This window comes from Vidua macroura, chromosome 24 (genome assembly GCF_024509145.1).
Source record: "Vidua macroura isolate BioBank_ID:100142 chromosome 24, ASM2450914v1, whole genome shotgun sequence".
Classification (NCBI taxonomy): Eukaryota; Metazoa; Chordata; class Aves; order Passeriformes; family Viduidae; genus Vidua; species Vidua macroura.
In genome coordinates, this window is record NC_071594.1 from 4,671,435 (window position 1) to 4,694,181 (window position 22,747).

Consider the following 22,747-nt stretch of genomic DNA (forward strand, 5'->3'; position numbering starts at 1 on the left):
TCCCAGGATTTTTAAGTGCCTTTTCAGGTCCCCACCACCTAAACCTGACCAATCTGTTATTCCTCTTTTTTTGGGGGGGAGGGGACAGTGGAGGAAGAGAAAAAGAGAGGAAGGAAAAAGATTGGCTTCTGTTCAGGAAGAGGGGGGAAAAAGCAAAATAATATCGGGAAGAGACATCGCTGCAGCAAAATCCAAGGCAAAGGAACATCCACAAGGCAGGAAAGAGAATCCTGCACTTGGATCCTTGGGGAAAACCTTCCCTGGGAAGCTGTTCCTGCTTGGAATGTGCAGAGGCAGAGCAGGACCTGCTGAGAGCTCCCATTGTGAGGAATCGGGAGCTGCTGCTGCTGCTCCCAAAAAAACCTTTTTTTTTGGGATGAGTTTGGGGCGGCTGCACCTCCCTGCTTGGCAATTCCGGCTTTCCTGAGCTGGCAAAAGGCTCTCCCGCTGCTTGGAATGTGGGGAAATGGGAATTTTCCAAGTCTGGGAGAGGTGGGGATGCTTCCCTGGGTGATCTGGAACGGTGTTGGGGCGATGCAGGGCGGCGCTGGGATATCCGGGATCGGGTTTTCCATGGAGGCGGGAGGAGGAGGAGGAGCTGTCCCTGGTGCTGGAAAAGGTCTTTCCCTGCTCCCACTGTTTTTTTGGGAATAGCGAGGAGGGCAAAGCCAGCAGAAGGCTCCATGCAGAACATGCACAGCTCAAATTCCCGCTCAACCCTTCCAATGGACACCGGGAATGGGAGGAACCTCCTGGATCAAAGCCCTGGGAGAGCTACAGGGAATCCCAAAAAAAACCCATCCCAAATCTCCAGCTGCGATCCCGCAGGTGCTGGAAGGACCCCATGGAGCCAGAAATGTTCTGGGTTTTGTTGGGTGGGGATGGTGAGGGTTAAAAAGGGAGAGGGGTTTGTGCAGAGCTGAGTTAAAATCCTCTGTGAGAGGGGGGAAAAGCTCTTTAATAGGGGAAAAAGTTCTTTAATAGGGAAAGCCCCTCTTTAATAGGGAAAAACCCATTCTGTAATAAGGAAAAATGCCTCTTTAGTAGGGAGAAAACCCCTCTTCAATAGAGGAAAACCTCTCTCTCATAGGGGAAAAAAACCTCAAAAACAGAGGGGAAAGTCTTCTTTAATAGGGGGAAAACCCCTCTTTAATAGGGGGAAAACCTCTCTTCTTTAATGGGGAAAAAATGTCTTTAATAGAGGGAAACAAAGTCTTCAATAGGGAATAAAACCTTTTTCATATGGAAAAAAAATCCCTCTAAAATAGGGAAAAAGCCCCCTCTAAAATAGGGGGGGAAACCCCACATTAGGAGGGAAAAAACCCTGATTAATAGGTAGAAAAAATTGTTTAATAGGGAAAAAACCCTCTTTAATAGGGAAAAACCCCTCTTTAATATTGAAAAAAGTCCTTTAATAGGCAAAAAATGCCTCTCTTTAATATGGGAAAACACACCTCTAAAATAGGGGGGAAACCCTCTTTAATAGGGAAAAAACTGTCTATATTAGGGGAAAAAAACCCTACTAATATAGGGGAAAAAAAACATTAAAATATGAAAAAACTTTCTTTAACAAAGAAAAAGCATCTTAAATATTAAAAAAAAACCCTGTCATAGGAAAAAAATCCCTGTTTAACAGGGGAAAAAAGCCACTTTAATAGGCAAAAAAAACCCTTTAATAAGGAAAAAACCCTCTTTAATAGGAAACACTTTAATAGGGGAAAAAACGCACTTTAATAGGGAAAAAAATCCCCAGTTTAATAGGGAAAAACCTCTTTAATAGGGAAAAAAACCCTCATTAATAGGGGAAAAGCCCCTCATTAATAGGGGAAAAAAACCCTCTTTAACAGGGCAAAACCCCCACTTTAAAAGGGGAAAAAAAAACCATTTTAATAGGGAAAAACTCCATTTTAATGGGAATTTGACTCTCCTTTGGGCTCGCCCAGCCCACGGCCACCGTGGTTTGGTTTTCACCAGATTTTCGAGCGGCTTTTAAGCCTGGCTTAGAGACCTTTTAATCTTCGCCCGCCCCGCTGTGGAGCCGCCCCGGTCCCCTTTGTGCCTGCAGGGATTGAAATGCCCAATTGGCGTGGCCATTGGAAGGGTTTTAATGAACTTTTCGGCTTAATTGGCAGCTTAATTGGCAAGCTCCGCTGCCCCCATGCCGGTTACCTCCGGGTACGGTACCTGGGCTTGGCGTGGCTTCGGAGGCAGCGCCAGGGATAGAGAGAGAGAGAGGGGAAAAATGGGAAAACGGAGAGAAAGAGGGAAGAGAAAAACACAGGAATTTATCAAACAACCCCAACGCGCCGCCAGGACACTCGGAGTCAGCGGAGAGCGGAGAGAGAGGGGGAAAACGGGATTAAATCCAACCTGGGACAGCCCCTGGAATCCAGGAATCTGGGATAAACCGGGAATTGGGGATAAGCCAGGAATTTGGGATAAAGCACGCCAGGGAATATGGGATAAACCAGGAATCAGGGATAAACCATGCCAGAAAATCTGGGATAAACCAGGAATCGGGGATAAACCATGCCAGGAAAGTAGGATAAACCATGCCAGAAAATCTGGGATAAATCAGGAATCGGGGATAAACCAAGCCAGGAAATCAGTGATAAACCAGGAATCAGGGATAAACTAGGAATCAGGGATAAACCATGCCAGAAAATCTGGGATAAACCAGGAATCAGGGATAAATCATGCCAGAAAATCTGGGATAAATCAGGAATTGGGGATAAACCATGCTAGGGAATCTGGGATAAACTAGGAATCAGGGATAAACCGAGAATCAGGGATAAACCATGCCAGGGAATCTGGGATAAACCAAGCCAGGAAATCTGGGATAAACCAGGAATCAGGGATAAACCAAGCCAGGAAATCTGGGGTAAACCAGGAATCAGGGATAAACCATGCCAGAAAATCTGGGATAAACCAGGAATCGGGGATAAATCATGCCAGAAAATCTGGGATAAACCAGGAATCAGGCATAAACCATGCTAGGGAATCTGGGATAAACCAGGAATCAGGGATAAACCGAGAATCAGGGATAAACCATGCCAGGGAATCTGGGATAAACCATGCCAGAAAATCTGGGATAAACCAGGAATCAGGGATAAACCAAGCCAGGAAATCTGAGGTAAACCAGGAATCAGGGATAAACCATGCCAGGAAAGTAGGATAAACCATGCCAGGAAATCTGGGATAAACCAGGAATCAGGGGCAAACCATGCCAGAAAATCTGGGATAAACCAGGAATAGGGGATAAATCATGCTAGGGAATCTGGGATAAACAAGGAATCAGGGATAAACCAGGAATCAGGGATAAACCGGGAATCAGGGATAAACCATGCCAGAAAATCTGGGATAAACCAGGAATCAGGGATAAACCATGCCAGAAAATCTGGGATAAACAAGGAATCGGGGATAAACCATGCCAGGAATCAGGGATAAACTAAGCCAGGGAATCTGGGATAAACCAGGAATCAGGGATAAACCTCGTCAAGGAATCTGGGATAAACCACACCAGGACCCAGGTTAAACACGCAAGAGGGGACAGAGGTGGCACTGAGGTGACAGCAGTGGCATCGAGGTGACAATGGCGTCGTTAAGCCGAATTTTTAAGCAGGTGTTTAGGTCTAATACCAACAAAAACCGGTTTTGACACTGAATTTCGAGTTTCACCTCAGTTTCTCCTTGCTCGTCTCACCTGATTTAAAGTCTGCGTCTCAGCTTTTATCTCAGATTTTTATCTCAGGAGGAGTCTGGTGAGCAGGAAACCTCCTCGGAGCAGGCAAATGGGTTTAATTTCCTTGATCTGCTTATTTTCCTTTAATTCCAGCCTCGTCTGGGTTTAATTTTCTTAATCTGCTTATTTTCGGCAGGAAGTCCCATCAAAGTGAGCAAAACTCATCTGTTTTGTGTTGTACCTCGTGTTTGGAGGGCAAATTTCGGTGGTACTGGAGTAAATTACTCAAATTTTATAATTTTTTGTGTTTTGGCAGCCAAACCTTGTCTCTTTGGCAGCATCAGGTGCCACTTCCTCACCCCAAACCCCACAGAGGGGGTTCCTTGTCTTGTCCAGCAGGTTTGGGCACCACCTGATATTTCTGATACACGAAACTGATCCAAATCAACTAAAATTTATACACCACCACTGTTATCTCGCTATTATCAGTGTCCAAAATTCGGGTGTCAACCAGCTAAAAATATTCAATTTTTAGGCTCTCACAATTCCTTTTAAAGCAATTCCAGGCCCCTCTCATGTTTTCCCTGGCTGTTTTCTCCCCCCCCCCATCCAATAAATTTTGTTGGATCCCATTGCAGGGGTGTTGGGAATGGTTTTATTCCCACTGGGTCTGGGCAGGAATCGCTTTCCCCACTCAGAGCCATTAGCTGGGGTGGGGGATGGAGGGAAGGAGAGAAAACCCCATTAAATCCCAGCTCTAACCCAATCCCAGCTCTGTCAGCCGAGCTTAAAGAGGGGAAAGAGCCGCCCTTGGCTCCCTCAGGGCTCCGGAACTTCCACTTAAATTTGATGGATGTTCCACAAGGGGAGTTTTATCTGATTATGGGGCCGAGATTGGGGCTCTGGAGGCTTTTAGGGTCAGGTGACACCCATGGGGTGACAGGGAGGTGGCACTGGGAATTTTATCTGATTATGGGGCCGAGATTGGGGCTCTGGAGGCTTTTAGGGTCAGGTGACACCCGTGGGGTGACAGGGAGGTGGCACTGGGAATTTTATCTGATTATGGGGCCGAGATTGGGGCTCTGGAGGCTTTTAGGGTCAGGTGACACCCATGGGGTGACAGGGAGGTGGCACTGAGTTCCCTGCACTCAAAAATCCCCCGAAGCTGCCCCTGTTGAGCTGACACGGAAACACAGAGGGGCAAATCAGAGCTTCACCCTCAGCACAAGGAGAGCGAGATCCCAAAATCAGGGATTGCTTCAGGTTGGGAAGGACCTTAAATCTCATCCAGTCCCACCCAGGGACACTTCCACCATCCCAGGTGGCTCCAAGCTGACCTTGGACACTTCCAGGGATGCAGGAGCATCCACAACCTCTCCGTGCCAGCGCTTCCAAACCCTCGGAGCGAGGAATTCCTTCCTGAATCCCATCTCGCCCTGCCCTCTTTTGGTAAAAAACATAAAATCTACAAATATCCTCCTGCTCCAGGGCACACAAGGAATGTCCCTCCCTTGGGGACAGCCAGGAGCTTCCCTGGGACAGTCCCCAGGTCACCTCAGTTGGGTTTGAACTGCAGCATTTGGCCACCTCCACCTCTGCAGGAAAAGCTCAGCGGCCATCGCTGTCCTGCACTCCTGGTTTTTGGGATTCCCTGATTCCATTTTTGGGCTCTTCCATGGCCCGTTGTGATGCCATTTTTGGGTTTGCCATGGCCTGTCACAATGCCATTTTTTGGCTGTTCCATGGCCTGTCATAATAACATTTTTGGCATTTGCCACATCCTGTCACGATGCCATTTTTTTTGGCTGTTGCCTGACCCGTCATGACGATATTTTTGAGATTTCTCAAGGCCTGTCTTTGTGCCATTTTGGGGTTGCCACATCCTGTCACGATGCCATTTTTGGGCTGTTCCACGGCCTGTCATGATAACATTTTTGGGGTTTGTCACATCTTGCCACCGTGCCATTTTTTGGCTGTTCCACGGCCTGTCACAATAACATTTTTGGGGTTGCCATTTTTTTGGGTTTGACACATCCTGTCCCCTCGGCAGAGCCGGGTGCTGCCCTTACCTTCGTCCAGCAGCGCCGGCGACTCCTCCACCAGGGCGTCTCCCTCTCCCACCTGGGTGCGGGCGCGGAGCACGAAGCGATAGCGGGAGATGGGGTCTGACCTCTGCAGGGTGAACCTCGTCTGGTTGGGGGACAGGTTCTCCACCACCGTCCGGCCCGTCCGCGACCCGTTAACTGCAGAGAGAAGGCAGCGCAGGCCAAGCTCAGCCTGGGCCAGGAATTTTGGGGTGTCCAGTTCATCCCTCACCCCCCTGGAGATTCTGTGAGGTCACTGTGGGGTCATTGAGTGACTCAGAGCTGTTGCTGCTCTTGAGTGTGGCCAGGTTGGGGCACTTGGTGACATCATGGCTTGGGGACCTGCTGGGGGGGACATCATGTGCTCTGTCCTGCCCCAGGTTCTGGGGTATCACTTCCTAAATCTTGTGTTTGCATGAGCACCAAAATGACTCTGGCTGCACCTAAAATCTTCCTAAATCCAAGATCCAGCTGATTTTCCCTCAAAAACGGAGTCTGGGGAGCTGCTGAGCACCCACCCCCTCCTTGATTAAGTGCAGATGTCTCCAGCTTGTCCCCTCACCCCAGAGAGGCTCTGTGGGGTCACCGTGGGGCTCAGGGCTGTTCAATACACCCACTTTGGGGCACCTGGGGACCTGCTGGGGGGGACATTCGGGTGGGCACAGAAGGTTCAGGGTCATTCAGGCTCTGGGCATCACCTCATCCAATTTGTGTTGAGTGAGCACCAAAGATGTCTCAAGCTGCACCTAAAATCTTCCTAAATCTGAGATAAAACCGATTTCTTTTCAAAAATTGAGTCTGGGGGGCTGCTGAGCACCCACCACCCCCCCTGCAGATGGCCAGGACCCCTCCCAACACCAGTTTGTCCCACCATGGAAGTCTCCAGCTCCTCGTGGATCTCCCCGGCCTGGCAAAAAGCAGGAAGGGAAGGATTTCCTGATTTATCAGCGGGAAGAAGACGCGGCACGTACAGGGCTGGTATCGGAGGGTGTATCCCGTGATGATCCCGTTGGGATGCTCAGGGTGATCCCACTCCAGGTTGATGATTTCCAGGTTGGGCTGTCGGATCCGCAGGTACCTGGGGGAGCTGGGCACTTGGAGGGGAGCGGGGAGGAGAGGGGAGGGAGGAGAAAACACACACGGGGTAACGAACCTGGCGCTGCTGCACCCGCCATGGCCGGGCCACGCAGAAATCCCCGCACAGACACACCCCAAATGGATCATGAAGGATTTATTCCAAAAACCAGGAGCCAAGTCGGGTTTTGGGCAAAAAAAATCCCGTGGGATCCTCCAGCGAGGCCACAGAAGCAAAGTTGGAATGCAGCTCCAGCCCCACTTCTCCTGTTGGGCCCAAACTTCCCGGCCTTCCTTACATCCCTCTCCCATCCCAAGGTTTTCATCCCAAAAATTTCTCCTTTAGAGGCACAAAAAGTATCCCAAAATCTTGTCTGAACTCCAGCCCTACTTCTCCTCTTGGACCCAAATTTCCTGACCTTCCTTACACCCCCCACCCATCCCAAAGTTTTCATCCCACAGATTTCTCTCTTAGAAGAATGATAAATATCCCAAAAATTTTTCTTAACTCCAGCCCCGTTTCTGCCTGTTGGAAACAAATTTCCCAACCTTCCTTACACCCCCACTCCCATCCCAAAATTTTCATCCTACAGATTTCTCTGTTAGAACCCCAAAAGTGGCTTCTCTTATCCCAAAAAAATCACTGGGAGATGGAATTCCAGAGATCTCCCCCAGGGAGATGCTTCCCACTCCTCCTCACCCAATGTTTGGGATTATCGCAGCTTTAACTGCTGAAGGAAGGAAAGAATTATCCAGCCTGGAGTTAAATTATTCTCCTGATTTCCTCCTAATTGCGGTGTCTTAATTGGGGGAAGAGAGATGGGAGAGCTCAGGGATTTATTTTTAGTTGTTCAGGATATCCTTCAGCCTCCTCAATGTCAGTTTGAGTTGATGAAAGGGCTTGGTGGTGTAGGAAAAAATAAAATCCGCATTTTCCCCTTGATAAGAGTAAAATCCATAATTATTAATTAACGCAACCCGCATGTCCTCATCATCAACCCAAATGTCCAAAGCCAGCCCAAATCCCCCAGAAATAGGGTCACAATGCCCCTGCCTGCAAAACCTACAGGAATTGAACCCTTTCTTCTGAAACAACCTCAATTATCCACAGAAAATCCTTAAAAAACTGGGATTTTTCCATGGAACTGTGAAGGAAGAGACAGCGCTGAAAAGAAGAGAAAAGGGGAGACCCCAAAATATTTTGTGACAAGACTTGCAAACATTTTCTTGTGTTTTTGTGACCTTCTGTGCCTGAATTCCCTCCTGTGCTGTAGGAAAAGTCACTTCAGCCGTTGGAATTGCGGCTCCAACTCGGAATTATCGGTGTGTCTATAAATAGCTCCTGTGCCAGCGACAAAATTAAACCCTTGAGTTCATCCTTGACACAAGAACGAGGTGCTCTTGCCTTAAAAGCCTGGCAGTGATTCCTGAAGGTCCTGGGAAGGTTTTCCTGCCTTTTCCAGGATGGATCCAACCACTGCCACGTCCCCAAACCGCGGCTCGGGGACATTTACAGCTCAGGCAGCAAATCGAGGGCGCTGAGCCGTGCCTAGGAAAGGGTTTTGCAAATATTCCTCTTGTCCAGCCCAAAATCTTCTTGGCTGAGGTGTCCAGACCCCCTGCCTGAGGGATTTTTGGGAATGCTGAAGGGGTCAGGAGCCAACTCCAGTTGTGCCTTCAGCGACGTCACCGACGGCGACAGCGCCCAGGTGACGCTCAGCTAAAATCCCTCCTCAGCTGCGGCTCGGCTCCCTGGATCTGCTCCACCCAAACCTCTCCTAGCAGGGAAAAAAAGCTCCCTGTGGGAACGTACCTCCTTCAGGGGTGGGGAATTCCTTCATTTCGCTGCGGGGCCCGTCCCCTCGGCCGTTGGTGACCACCATCTCCAGCTTGTAGTTGCTGTAAGGGAACAGCCGGGACACGGTGCCCCGGTTGCGGTCTCCAGGAAAACTCACAAACTGCCGTTTTTTGGAGACCCACAGGTTCTTCAGCAAGCTGCTGTCTCTCCAGAAATAGGCCTTCAAGAAATAGGCAGGCCAGGTGAAGCCTTTTCCCGTTTAATAACGGGTTTTTGGGGTTTTTAGACGTTAAAAAGCAGATTTTTGCCTTTAAGCAGATTTTTGCCCTCGAGGCTGTGGGAGTTTTGAGAGGAATTAATGAAGCTCCATGAGGAAAATCTGGGTGTTACCTCAGGCTGAGCAGGGGGTTAATAACTTCCCAAAACATTGAGCAAAACCACTGAGCTCAGACTAAAGCTGCTCCTAATTCCCAAAGATTAAAATCCGAGTGGTTCTCCCTTTCCGCTCGCGGAGGACAAGGAAAGGTGGGACACACCCAGGCACGAATAAAAGCCTGAATTTGGGAAATCTCCCATTCGAGCTCCTGACTGTAAATCCTACTTCATGCAGAAACAAGAATCCATTGAGAAAATCCCTCAGAATCAGGAAAAGTGGAGCCAGCAGATGATCGGATTGGGAACGCTGGGGTTCTTTGCTGGACATGAGGTTTTGGGAATGTTTTAACGCCTAGGGAAGGGTCCTGCTCAGGGTTTGGCTTGGTTTGAATGGCTCCATCAGCAGCAAGTATAAATATTAGATATAAGTCTGGAAAGATAGACAAATATTAAATATAAACCTGGAAAGACCTGAAAAGACACGGATCCACGCTGGCTTTAGTGCTCAGTTAGTCCTGACCGCAGGTTTAGGCTTTGCAAGGCTCGTTGATGAGTAAAAAACGCTGTCAGTGTTTTGGGGATGACACAAAACCTGACCTGGTTGGGGTCACTCCCTCAGAGCCCCTGTGCTCTGTGGCCAGGACCATCCCAATCCCTCCCTGTTTTCTTGGAGCATCCCAAATCCTGCAGCCAAGCCCAGAGGAAGCAACAGGAGGCATCCCCAACCCCATCCTGACACCCCAAAGAGCAAATCCTTGGTGCTGCCCCAAACCCAAGGGCTCCTGGAGACCAAAGGAAGTTTTCTGTCATCCCCACATCCAGCAGCTCCACCCCCGGGAGCCAGCTGGGAATTTTGGGAGGTTTAGCTGTGTTAATGGTCAGTGCTGGGCGGGGATTTGGGACTGGGGAGTTTGGGATTTGCTCACTCGGTACTCCTTGAGCTGTCCCTGGATGGTGTCCAGGTGCACCCGGGTCCAGGTCAGAGCTATGGCAGTGCTGTTTAAGACTCTGATCCTGACATCCGTGGGCGCAGCCTTGGGATCTGGGCGGGCAGGGATAAAGCGGAGTGGCCGTTAGGAACCTGGAGTGACCCTGGAGCTCGGACAGATGGACAGCTGGACAGCTGGACACCCCCTGCTGTGCTTTTCCCATCAGAAATCCGGCTAGCAGCATCCCCACGATGGCTTCGCCCTCTTCCGTGGGAAGAAAATAAATCTGATTTCACACCTCCAGCCTTCAGGAGAACATTCCTGATCCAGCTAAAAATGGAAATTCCTGCTGCAGGGAAGGGTCTGGCTCACCTCCCTCTCCAGGTGAGGGATCCCAGCACATCCAACCCTCTCCTTCCTCACTTGTCCCGAAGTTGGACCCCAAAGATCAAAAAAAACTTCATTTCCATATTTTTAATCATAATTTGGTCAATTTCTTGCTGATCCAGCTGGGATTTTGCCTCTTTTCTACAGTTTTTGCTGTGTGGGGAGATCTGGAGTGAAGCAGTTTGGATCTGACTATTTTTGGGACAGTTTTTGTTGATTTTTGGGATTTTTGACCCATCCAAACCCTCAAACAGAGGCAGGAGAAGCTTTGATCTCCCTGCTTTGCCTTCATACAACACACACACACTTGGAGGCTCATCCAGATCCTCCCAAACCTCCAAATTATTGCAGGAATTTCCACGAGAAATTAAAAAAACTCACTGGAAGGGCACAGAAAATGGATCTTTCCCAGTAACAACCCCTGAATTGGGTCCAGTTTGCTTCCAGTGCCCTGATTCCCACTTTTTCACCCCATTTTCCTTGCCCTATCTCCTCTTGGAGATGCCCAGCTGGAGGAGGTGTTGTCTGTGCCATCCCAGCCCCAAAATTCCAGCTTTTCATTCAATTTCCATGCTCTGTTTGTGCCCCTTGGCTTCAAACCTGGGGTCATGGATGGTCACCTAGTTTATCCCAGAATTCCAGCTTTTCTTCCAATTTTTGTGCCTTGTTTATGCCCTTTGGCTTCAAACCTGGAATCTTCTGCCTCATCCACCTTCCTTCTTTAAAAATCCCGAAGTCCCACAGCCAGGGACTCCCTGACACCACGAAGTCACATAAATTCCTTTAAAAATCCAGCAGCTGGGAACAAACCCCATTATCCCAGTGGGATCGGGATAATGGAAGTCGAGAGTCTTGGAAGTTACAAGCATAGGAGCTGATCCCAGCCCAGACAAAGATGGAAAGGGAATTAAAGCAGCTGGGAGTTGTCCTGTGTGGTCATGAAAGAGGATTAAGGAAAAATAAGCTGAGCCTAAACAGGAAACCAAGCTGGGCTTAGTGGAGTTTTATCACAAAAATCCAAGCCAGGATGGATTCAGGAATTTTGGGGCTGTTGTAGAACCTTTAATTTGAGCTGATCTCGATGCTCTGCAGGTGTTAGAGTGGAAAAATTCCTGCCACTCGTTGGGACATGGCCAGAGGTGACCCAGAGTGGAATTTTGGTGGTTTCCACACTCCAGGAATGGTTTGGGTTAGAAGGGACCTTACAATCATCCGGGCCCATGGGCAGGAACATCTCCCATAGCCCAGGTGGCCATGGACAGGGAGATCTTCCACAGCCCAGGTGGCCATGGACAGGGAGATCTTCCACAGCCCAGGTGGTTGTGGACAGAGACACCTTCCACAGCCCAGATGGCCATGGACAGGAACATCTCCCATAGCCCAGGTGGCCATGGACAGGGACATCTCCCATAGCCCAAGTGGCAATGGACAGGGAGATCTCCCACAGCCCAGGTGGTTGTGGACAGAGACACCTTCCACAGCCCAGGTGGCCAAAGACAGGGACATCTCCCATAACCCAAGTGGCCAAAGACAGGGACACCTTCCACAGCCCAGGTGGCCATGGACAGGGAGATCTCCCACAGCCCAGGTGACCATGGACAAGGACATCTTCCACTGTCCAGGTCCTCCAAGCCTTGTCCAAACTAGAACTGGGTTTTTGTCCCAAATCCCTCAGTGCCTTGCCCACATCCCGGGCACTCCTTGCCCTTGGATGGGATCATTCCCGAAATCCCACCTGCAGCTGCGGGAATACTCACAATCCTCCCCGGAGTATCCGATGTAGGTGTCGGGCTCCGGGGCTCTGCCGAAGTCGTTCTCGGCCTGCACCTTGATCTCGTAGGGGACGTAGATGGGGGTGTTCCACACCACGTGCCGCGCGCTCCGCACGGTCTCGTTGTACCAGCTCCCGCGGGGGTCCCGCCGCCGCCACCTCACGATGTACCTGAGGTTGGGCCCGTAAGCCTGAGTTGCGTTCAGAGGCTTCAGTGGAGAAAAACAGAGAAGGGAAAGTGAGAAGGAGGGGAAAAAAAAAAAAATTGGATTTTTCCGCCAAGGAGATCCCAAAGTCCTGCTCAGCAGTGGGGTTGTGTTCCAGGCTCCACCAGCAAATCCCAAAGGAGGGCGAGGTTTTGCTCCCAAGGAGAGGCAGAACGAGATTTTGCCCTCCAGAGCCATGGCAGGACCGGGAAATTTTATTCACAAAATCCAAGATTTTATTCCTGGAATGATTTGGGTTGAAAGGGATTTAAATTCCAAGCCCCTTCCATGGGCAGAGACACTTCCAGTAGCCCAGATTCCTTATCTATATATTACATGAAATAAATCAAATATGTGCATAATATCAAATTATACAGTATATATTACATATCTACTATCCCCATGTTCCAGCCTCTATTCCCGCTGTCATTCCAGCCCTCCCCACGGCTCATCCCTGATTTGTGGCTGACACCTGCTGGTGCAGGGAGCAAAGCAGGAGCGGCCCCGTAAATCCTCTGAGCTGCTCAAGGACTCGACTTCGGGGCATCCTCGGATCTGACATCTTTGGGTGCCACGTCTTTGAACTATTTTATTTTCAATTTTTTTAATGATTCTTTTTATCACAGCACTGAAAACGGCCTTTCTTGCACCTTCTGCTTTTTATTTCATGGAATCCTGGAGTGCTTTGGGTTGGGAGGGACCTGAAATCCCATTCTACTCCACCCCCATGGGCAGGGACACCTTCCACGATCCCAGGTTGCTCCAACCTGGCCTGGGACACTTCCAGGGAAGGGACAGCCATGGATTTTTTGGGAATTCCATCCCAGCCTCTCCCCACCCTCCTGGTGAAGGATTTATTCCCAGTATCCCACCTATCCCTGCCCTCTGGCACTCTGAACCCATTCCCCCCTCATCCCACAACTCCATCCCAAAGGGCATCCAAGAAGAACTCACGGTCCACGTTATCTCCATGTTGTTTTTTTGGGTCCCTGCCCCTTGAACTCCCGTTGGATTTATTTCAGGACCTGAAATTCACATTGGAAACTGAAACAATGCATTTTTCAGTGTCAAAAAACAACCACTGAGGGGTTAAAACCCTGCAAGCCGAAAGTCCTTCCAAGGCAGAAGTTAATGGCCTGATTTTTCCAGAAGTTCCCATTCAGGTTAATGGGACACAAAACTCTCAGTCCTGTGGAAAACCAGGCCATTTATTTCGGAGGCTCTTTTTTGTCCCCTAAATGTCCTAAATCTTTGAAAGGAAACCATTGTGGAGGGAGCAGAGTTTGTCATTTTGAAACACGGCGGGCGCTGCTGGGAGCCAACACTAGATGCCAGCAGATCCTCCAACAATCGCCCCGGAATGGGCAAAGGAAGAAATGCAGCAGAACTGCTGAGATTCCTGTGAATTCCTCATGTGGAATTTTCCCAAATGTTCCGTGACAAAGCACTGGGCGGGCAAACTCAAGTCTTGGTTGTGGATTGGAGATTGTTTTGTTCTTTTGTCACGGAATTTGGGTGGAAAGGGATCTTAAAATCACCTTAAATTCCACCTTTCCCTATCCCAGGCTGCTCCAAGCCCCATCAAACCTGGCCTTGGACACTGCCAGGGATCCAGGGGCAGCCACGTTTTTTCTGGATAATCGGTGCCAGGGCCTCGCCACCCCCACAGCTTTAATAGGAGCCAATAATTAACAATATTTGCACTTGAGTCTGATTTTCCTACAGATTTCTGAGCTTCCTGTAGTCTGAAAGGACTGGAAGCATTCCTTTAGGAATCTTCCCTTTAGGGAAAAGAAGAAAAACCAGATTTTCCTATAATGAATGAGTGATTTTTATATAAACCTCTGCCCTGAAGGACATCACTCACAGGCTTGAGAATTCCATACAGAAAATCCCCCTGCAGCCTGCCGCCCTGTTCTTTTGAGAGTTTTAAAAGTTCTTCTGAAAGTTCCTGAACCTTCTGATATTTACATGTTTGAACTGAGTTTTCTCACACATGTTCAGGTAAATAATGATTGGTTTACATTCTTCTTTGTGGGTGGAGAGAACTGATGGACTGTTGGTTTGACCAGTGTGGTTGGAGAGGTGGCAGTTCCACCCTCCAATCCACTGTCATTTTTACTATTGTATATATAACAGAGTCAGAAAATAAAGTTTGCTTTTTTAGGTTCTTTTTCTTTCCTTTAACATCTAACCTGCTTCTGTGAGTTATTTCGTGCCGCCCTTGCCAACCTATTCCTGGCATCGAGGGAGGAGCCTCAGTGGAGAGTGGTGGATTCCAAGGACAAAAAAAACCTGGGAAAAACTCACGTGCCCCGTTGGTCTGGTAGCGCTCGGAGGGCAGGCTGGGCACGCTGCTGCCCACGTCGTTGACGGCGATCACCCGGAATTGGTAATTCACGTACGGGGACAGGCTCAGCACGGCCGAGTTGACGCTCCCGGGGTACCTGGAGTGGTTGTGCCACATTCCCGGCTGGAAGCGGTCCTCCTCAAACTGGACAATGTAGTCTGGGAAGAGCAGGAAGAGGTGGGTGGAGGGAAGGGATTTTCCATCACGGGGATTTTGGGGACAGGGGGCAGACCTGTGATGGGGCTGTTGTTGTCATCGCCAGGGATCCACGTCAGCCGCACGCTCCTCTCGGCCAGATCCGTCAGCTCCAAGTCCCGGGGCCGGTCAGGTCGCTCTGTTGGAATGGGATAAATGAGGCTGGAATTGTCCCAGGAGCAAGTCCCAGTTCCCACCACCTCTCCCAGCCCTGTGGGCAGGATGTGCTCCAGGGCACAATCCACATCCTGCAGCTCTTTAGGGGACCGGAGTGATTTTTAAAATAAAAACGTGGTCATTTCTGACAGTGTCTTGCCTGGAAATCTTGTCTTTCCCAGGAAAAATCCTGCCTTTCCCCCCCAAAAATGGTGGGGAAAGTCCCAGGTGCTGGTTTAGGGGGATTTGTGACCCTACACAGAGAAATGCAAATGAACAGCAGCAAAAGGACACAAAACCTTAGTGGAAGCACACATTTTTGATAGAAAATCCCCATTTTTTAAAATGTGATCACAAGGACCAGCTCATGCAGTAACAGGAATAAATTCCAGGTAAAAATTAGGGGATTCTGTGAGTTGTTTTTTTTTTTTTCCCCATCAGGATTTTCAAGTACAGATGAAGTGATTCCTGCACTCAGGAGCTGCCACAGTGGGACACAAAATGTGGTGGAACAGAAGCTTTCTGCCCATCTGGATGGGTTTTCAAGGACAATTTGGATGGGACTTGGAAAAATCAGCTCCTTCAAGGACAGCTCGGGCAGGACTTGGAGCTTCAGCTCCTTCAAGGATAACCTGGAAGCATCAACTCCTTCAAGGAGAACTTGGGCATGACTTGGAGCTTCAGCTCCTTCAACCTGGAACCCCCATTTTTTCCAGCTGCCACCCATTTCCCTTGGAGTTACTGGTGAGGGAAAACCAAAACCAAGGTGGGAAATCAAAGGAAGGCAGGGAATTAGTGACGATTACCTTTGGGTAAATCTCTCAACCGATTAGCGGGGATGGCTGCAAGGTAAGACAGTGCTTGTTAAATCGGGTTAGTTTAAGCTTGGGAGGCCAAAGGAGCACCTGGCAAACATAAAGTTCCAGATTTCAGCAGGAATTGATCCAGTTTGGGAAGCAGAGCAGGAATATCCTTCCCCCAGAGACCTCCATGCTTTACCCACACTCGTAGTTGGCAGCAAAAGGGAAATATCAGTCTGATGTGGGGTTAATGAGCCATTAGGGGAAAGGAAGGGAAATAAATCAACCCCAGGGGAATTATTTGGTATTTGGGATTCCTGTTCCAGCTGTGGAGGGGCACTGGCAGGTTGTGGCGTTCCTGGGAATCTGAAGTGGCCAGGGGATGACAAATCCCTGTTTGCCAAGCAGAGCTTGCAGTGGCACAAATGGAGAATTGGGGTGAAGTTTGTCCCTCCCTGGTGCTGCAAAGGGGACACAAAATGGGGGAGGAGCTGGCTCAGCCCCAATCCCATAGCTCAGCATCCCAACACCCCACTAAATTCACCCCCAAATTTAGGACTTTTCTCGTGGATCTTCAACATCCACCTGGGGATATTTTGGGCTGTGTGCCACAGTTCCTGTTTAATTTTTTACCCTCAAATCCCAGGGCTTTTTGCAGCACTTCTGTGCCATCATCCGAGACGAGGCAGCGAATCCTGCGACAGCGGAACCCCTGCTCTGCCAGCACCTCCCTGAGCACCCAGGGGACAGCCTTGGAGCCCAGACCCCCCTTCCAGCCTGACCTCGAGGTTGGGGTGTCCCGTTCAAAGCCAAGCACTCAGCTCTGGGGCCAGGGGGGCTTTACCCAGCACAGTGAGATAGGCCTTGGCGAAGTCCTTGTCCAGCTCCGTGCTGGCCACGCACGTGTAATCGCCCTGGTCCTTCTCAGTCACGCCATAGATCGTCAGACCATCCTCTTCCTTCTTCATCCTTCAAGGAAAAAAACCTCCCAAAATTCTGCCCCAACATATTTAGGAAACAGTGTTGACAGCTGGATGTTCCTTGACAAAATCCAGCTGGAAACCCAACCAGAGCAGGAGAACATCTCCGGTCTGGAAGTTTTATCAGCTGAGGACGTGCTGGGTTATTCTGGGAAAGCTCATTTCCTAAGGAATCACGCGCCCTGGGCTGTATCTGGGGAATAATCACATTTTTAGGACAACAGCCAACCCTGGGCTCGTGCCCTGGGATCAGATCTTGCCTCACAAGAAACAGGAGTCAGGTACAGAAAGGAAATTAAAGCTGTGCCAACCGCAGCAGAGAAACATTAATTCTGGAGTGGCTCGCTATGAATTCTCAGGTTTTATCAAGATGTGCTAAAATATCTGGAAATAAAACCCGCAGCGAAGTCTGGATTTACTGATAAATCAGCTGGAATTGCTGGAGGGAGCCAATGAGATTAAAAGTGTCAAAAACATCAAACATTGTTTAGGTGGGAACTCAATATTTATCCCTGGGGACTCCTGCTAAAAATCCAACAATTCTGGGAGAGAAATCGATGGAATTTTTGGGCACATACCTGCTGCCCAGGTACAGGGGGGCATCGTCCTTGAGCCAGGTGACCATGAGCCGCAGCGTGGGGTCGTGCTTGACGCGGCAGTGGAGCCGGGGCATGGTGCCCCTCTTGACCACCTGGTCCTCGGGGCCCCTCACGATCCTGGTGGGGTCTGTATGGGGTCACAAAAAAAGGGTCACGTTCCAAACTCCTCAGGACCCCTCGTGATCCCTGTGGGGTCTGCATGAAATCAGGGGCTACGCCCCAAACTTCTCGTGTCCTCCCATGATGCTGGTGGGGTCTGCACAGGGTCAAGGGTTAAGTCCCAAACTCCTCGAGTTCCCTCACAACCCTCGAGGTGGGTCTGCACAGGGCCACAAACAAAGGGACACACCCCAGACTCCTCAGGTTCCCTCACAACTTTGGTGGGGTCTGCACGGGGTCAAGGGTTGTGTCCCAAACTCCTCAGGTCCCCTCATGGTCCTGGTGGGGTCTGCAGGAGGTCACAAAGGGTCACGTCCCAAAACCGCGGGGCTTGGCTCAGGGACTCAGCGGAGAGCAGGGTTACTTGGGAAGGGCAAGCACAGTTGGGGTGTTTGTCCAGCTTTGAACAAATAAATTAATTTAACGAGTCATTAATTCGTGCTGAGCCTTTAAAAGAACTCCATTTTTTGGAGTCAGCAGCCAGATTTGCTGAGTGATGTAAAAACAATTCCAAAACTGTTTTACTGTCCTCGGCTAATCCCGAGGAACACTTGGGGTCAGTGGTGGTGTTGCTGATGGCATCTCCCAGCCTGACACCCAACCCAAACCCTTCCACCATCCCCAGCCTTGGCTTTTCCCAACATTAAAATGGAATCTCCACCATTTTAAGGCTCCCAGCTCTGACCTGCTGGAAGGTCAGATCAGCCACAACCAACCCCCTTCACCTCAAGGGTTATTCCTGATGCAACTTCCAGAAAATCCAAGACATTGACCTCAACTACTTCTGCTGCAACTTCCAGAGGATCCAAGATTTTGACCTCAACTACTTCTGCTGCATCTTCCAGAGGATCCAAGATTTTGACCTCAGCTACTTCTGCTGCACCTTCCAGAGGATCCAAGATTTTGACCTCAACTATTTCTGCTGCAACTTCCAGAAGATCCAAGATTTTGACCTCAACTACTTCTGCTGCAACTTCCAGAGGATCCAAGATTTTGACCTCAACTATTTCTGCTGCAACTTCCAGAAGATCCAAGATTTTGACCTCAACTACTTCTGCTGCAACTTCCAGAGGATCCAAGATTTTGACCTCAACTGTTTCTGCTGGAACTTCCAGAAGACCCAAGATTTTGGCACCTCTCTGCCCCTACCTTTGACCTCCAGGCGGACCTGGGCCTCAGCTTTCCCCAGGATGTTGGTGGCCACGCAGGTGTAGATTCCCTGGTCCTCCTTCCGAGCCATGAACATCTCCAAGCTCCCGTTCTCGTGGGCTTTGTAGTTGCCTCCATCCAGCGTGTTCCCCTGGCCGTTCTTAAACCTCCCAACACCACAAAGTGCTGTTGGAAGGGAAGGAAAAGCAGGAAACCCTCCCCTTTCCCATCCCTTGGGATGGAGCGGGATGGGATCCGGCTCTTACCAGCGCAGGGTGGGGATGGGGGACCCAAAAAAGGGACAATCCAGGCGCGTCCTGTTGTTCTGGATCACCCTGATCAGCTGGTTCCGGGGGCCCAGGATCCGGGGGGGAACATCTGCCAACCACCAAAATTCCAGCCATGGAGAAGGAGGAAAAATGGATTCTGCTGCTCTTTTCCAGCTTTTCCCCTGTTTTTTTTTTTTTTTGTTGTTCACTTTTCCTACTGGCACTTTCAAAACCCAGTAGAGCTTCTCAACTCCCGCTCACCTCACCTTCCCTCTCCTTCCAGCCTCGTTATCCCTGGATTTGCCCTGGTTTGAATCCATGGCAAAGCCTGGGATTCATCCACAAAGCCTGGGTGCCTTTGTGCATTCCCTCAGAGCAGCAAAGGGGAAAACTCATGGAAAACTTCAGCAGGGAAAAGGGGGCTTGGAAAAACCAGGGAGAGCGACTTTTACATGGGAATATGGTAACAGGATAAAGGGGAATGATTTTAAACCAAAATAGGAGAGTTTCGGTGGGATATTGGGAAGAAATTCCTGGCTGGGAGGGTGAGGAGGGGCTGGGATGGAATTCCCAGAGAAGCTGTGGCTGCTCCTGGATACCTGGAAGTGTTCAAGGCCAGGCTGGACAGGACTTGGAACATCCAGGGATAGTGGAAGGTTCCAAGAGGGTGGAATTTTAGATGAATCCCAGAATGAACTAGTTGGAAAAAGGTTGGAAAAGGTTTCCAGCAAGGCTGGAAAGGATCTTTAAGGTCATGAAGTCCAACCTATGACCCAACACCACCTTGGCACTAAGAGCCATATCCAGCCTTTTAAGATGAGCTTTGAGCTGAGCTTGAGGTCCTTTCCAACCCAACCCACCCTCAGATTCCATGGAAATTTGAGTTTTGGGTGCTCCCACTCCCGCAGACTCACCCAGCACGCTGACGAAGGCGTTGGCCAGCAGGTAGCCGTGCTCGTTGGACGCGTTGCACTGGTACACGGCGCTGCTGCCGATCTGCGTGTCCCGGAACACGATGGTGTCCCCGGCCACCTCCCGGCTCGGGTTGGGGGGAGACGCTTCAAAACGAGAACAGCTCCTTCAATTTGATTCCGAGCGAAAATCCACCCCGTAATATCATGGGGCGTCCTCCCAGCCCAGCCCAGTTCAAACCCGGTGATGGTGTGTGAGCTCCACAGCCACAGCTGGGAGCCACTGGGTGAACTGGGCCCATCCCAGACAAGCTGGGGGTTCACGCAGAGCCCACGTGGGTGTTGGATCCCACCAGCAGCTCTGGCTCATGCTCAGCCAGGAGATCCTTGATTGGGATTTGGGCTAGGATTTGGGCTGGGATTTTGCCTGGGATTTGGGCTGGGATTTTGGAGAAGGAGGCAACTCTGGCCCATGCTCAGCCATGAGATCCTTGGCTGGGATTTTGGTGGGATTTTGGCTGAGATTTTGGAGGGGGAGGCAACTCTAGCTCATGCTCAGCCAGGATATCCTTGGCTGGGATTTTGGGCTGGGATTTTAGCAGGGATTTTGGAGAAGGAGGCCCAATCTCTCCCGCACTCACCTTCGATGGGCTCTCCGTTCACCAGCCACTGGATGGATGGTTTGGGGTTGCCGTTGGCCCGGCACACGAGCCTGCCGTCCTCGCCGGGGGCCAGGATCAGGTTCTCCGGCTCATCCAGCCAGTAGGGAGCAGCTGGAAAACAGCCCCGTCCCGGTGACACAAGGACAGCGGCACCACCCCCGAATTCCCCCCGCCAACACTCCCTGGGGGTGGAAGGCAATGGAAAAACCGAGTGGGTTTCCCGGGATTCAGTGAAGGAGGAGATCCCTTTCCTATCCCTGGCCACACAAATCCATCACCATTTCTATCAGTGGGATTCCATCTCCCGCTGCTTTTGGGGCCGTTTGGACAAGATTTAATTCAAAAAAGGGAAGATTTAGACGGGATATTGGGATGGCATCATTCCTTGGGAGGCTGGGGAGGGGCTGGGATGGAATTCCCAGAGAAGCTGTGGCTGCTCCATCCCTGAGAGTGCCCAAGGCCGCGTTGGATGGCGCTTGGAGCAACATGGGATCATGGAATGTGTCCTGGGTGATCTCTAAAGTCCTTCCAACCCAACCCATTCCACGATTCCCTGAAGAACACAGATGCAGCACAGACCCATCCCCAGGGAAAGGCCCCGCTGTCCCTCCCAGCATTCCATGAGTGTCCCCTCCCGGCTCCAGGCGGCCAGGACCCAAAGAGGGAAGGTAAAGGTGACGTACCCTTCACTCTCACCGAGATCGTGTGGCGGATGCTGCCCATCTTGTTGGAGGCCAGGCAGAAATATTCCCCGGAGTCCTCCTCGGACACGTTGGAGATGCGCAGGGCCTTGTTGAAGTTCTCCAGCTTGGTTTTGCCCACCGGGAGCTCCCCACCTTTCTTGTACCACATGATGTCCGGCGCTGGTCTGAGGAGAGCGGAGCAGATCAGAGCTTTTCCAAAAGTTAGGGAATGACTCCCAAGTAAAGAGCTGTGATTCCTAAACAACAGTGAAATTCCCATCCTGGGAGCCACTAAAACCCAGGGAGAAGGTCTGATCTAACTGGTGGGCCACCCTTATTCCCACCACCCTCCTTCCCACCACCACCACCCCTAAACCACGGCCCTGAACATTCCCCGCGGGTCAGGAATGGTGTTCTCCTCCTGATCCTCCTGGGAATGCAGGATCATGGAATTCTGGAATGGTTTGGGGTGGAAGGGACCTCAAAGCCCATCCCTTATCATGGTCTGATGGTGTGGGCTGGACCACAAGCCCAGGACACTTTGGGGGGACACAAATCTCCTCCCCCACAGCGTGGCGAGGAGCTCCTGGGAAATTCCCAAATTTTAGGACAAACCAGCGGGACAGAAGGAAATAATGGAAACCTCAGCATTTCTGTTTGCTCATCAAGCAGGTTACAGGAGCTTTGTTAACAGCTAAAAAGGAGGGAATGATCCTTTTTTCCTAATCCAGAGGTGATTCCCTGCGCTGATCCCGCTGGGAATTGCTGGGAATCGCCCTCTCCGTGGTACATACACTCCAGAGGCGATGCATTCCAGCAGGAGATCCACCCCTCGGAGCACCATCTGGCTGCTGGAAGTGCCGTAGGGATACATGAAGCTGGGAGTGGTTTCCGTGATCCCTCGGGCTGGAATCAGTGGGAGAGAAGGAAAACCAAAACCAAACCAAACCAAACCAAACAAACAAACAAAAAAAAAAAAAAAAACAAAAAAAAACCAACAACAACAAAGAAAGAAAACAGAACACGTTTCTTTTAAAAGCGTCTGGGAATTCACGGAAGGTGTCACCTCCCCGGCCATCCCAGGATTCTGAACTCACCCAGGAATGTGCCTGGAAAGGGAAGGAGGGCTCCAGATGGATTTGGGGATGAAAAAAAGAAGGGGAGAGACAGGAAGTTTGGCAGGCAGGGGAGAGAAGGAGCAGCAGAGGGGACTGAGCGTTGGAGATCGTCCCCATTCCATCAGTTCCTGCTTTTCCTGCCCTCCCTGCCTCTGGAAAACGGGCTGGAATCAGATGGAATTGGGAAATATTGATGGATGTAACATGTAACGAAGGACAGGAGGAAAAATGGGCACGGAAAGGGTTTATTCAGACCCGGAGGCGCTTTTCCACAGAATTCTCCGGGATACAGAGCATCCCCGGGGCTCCAGCAGCACCAAGGAGGTTTTCCAGCTTTCCTGGAGGCCTGGAAGGATGGTTCCCCTTGGAAAGGGACAGCTCAGCCACCAAAATGACCCATTGAGGGCTGG

The 22,747-nt window shown here is 50.4% G+C and overlaps 1 protein-coding gene across 14 annotated transcripts in view; it reads right to left on the bottom strand.

Moving 5' to 3' along the window:
- NFASC (neurofascin) overlaps nt 1-22,747 on the bottom strand; it is a 78,120-nt gene that overhangs the window by 25,523 nt on the left and 29,850 nt on the right. For 7 of the 14 annotated variants that reach the window (XM_053998094.1, XM_053998087.1, XM_053998090.1 and 4 more), the window contains 18 exons: nt 22,014-22,125; nt 21,220-21,404; nt 20,516-20,647; nt 19,878-20,021; nt 18,961-19,072; nt 18,695-18,861; nt 17,366-17,513; nt 16,652-16,776; nt 15,814-15,849; nt 14,889-14,990; nt 14,617-14,814; nt 13,261-13,331; nt 12,087-12,309; nt 9,940-10,055; nt 8,654-8,858; nt 6,738-6,860; nt 5,752-5,925; nt 2,185-2,199 (listed from right to left, as the gene is read on the bottom strand). In XM_053998094.1, coding sequence (XP_053854069.1) covers nt 2,185-2,199; nt 5,752-5,925; nt 6,738-6,860; nt 8,654-8,858; nt 9,940-10,055; nt 12,087-12,309; nt 13,261-13,331; nt 14,617-14,814; nt 14,889-14,990; nt 15,814-15,849; nt 16,652-16,776; nt 17,366-17,513; nt 18,695-18,861; nt 18,961-19,072; nt 19,878-20,021; nt 20,516-20,647; nt 21,220-21,404; nt 22,014-22,125 — 2,388 coding nt within the window. The remainder of the gene's footprint in view (nt 1-2,184; nt 2,200-5,751; nt 5,926-6,737; nt 6,861-8,653; nt 8,859-9,939; nt 10,056-12,086; nt 12,310-13,260; nt 13,332-14,616; nt 14,815-14,888; nt 14,991-15,813; nt 15,850-16,651; nt 16,777-17,365; nt 17,514-18,694; nt 18,862-18,960; nt 19,073-19,877; nt 20,022-20,515; nt 20,648-21,219; nt 21,405-22,013; nt 22,126-22,747) is intronic. The other 7 variants (XM_053998093.1, XM_053998092.1, XM_053998088.1 and 4 more) reach the window with 6 other exon arrangements.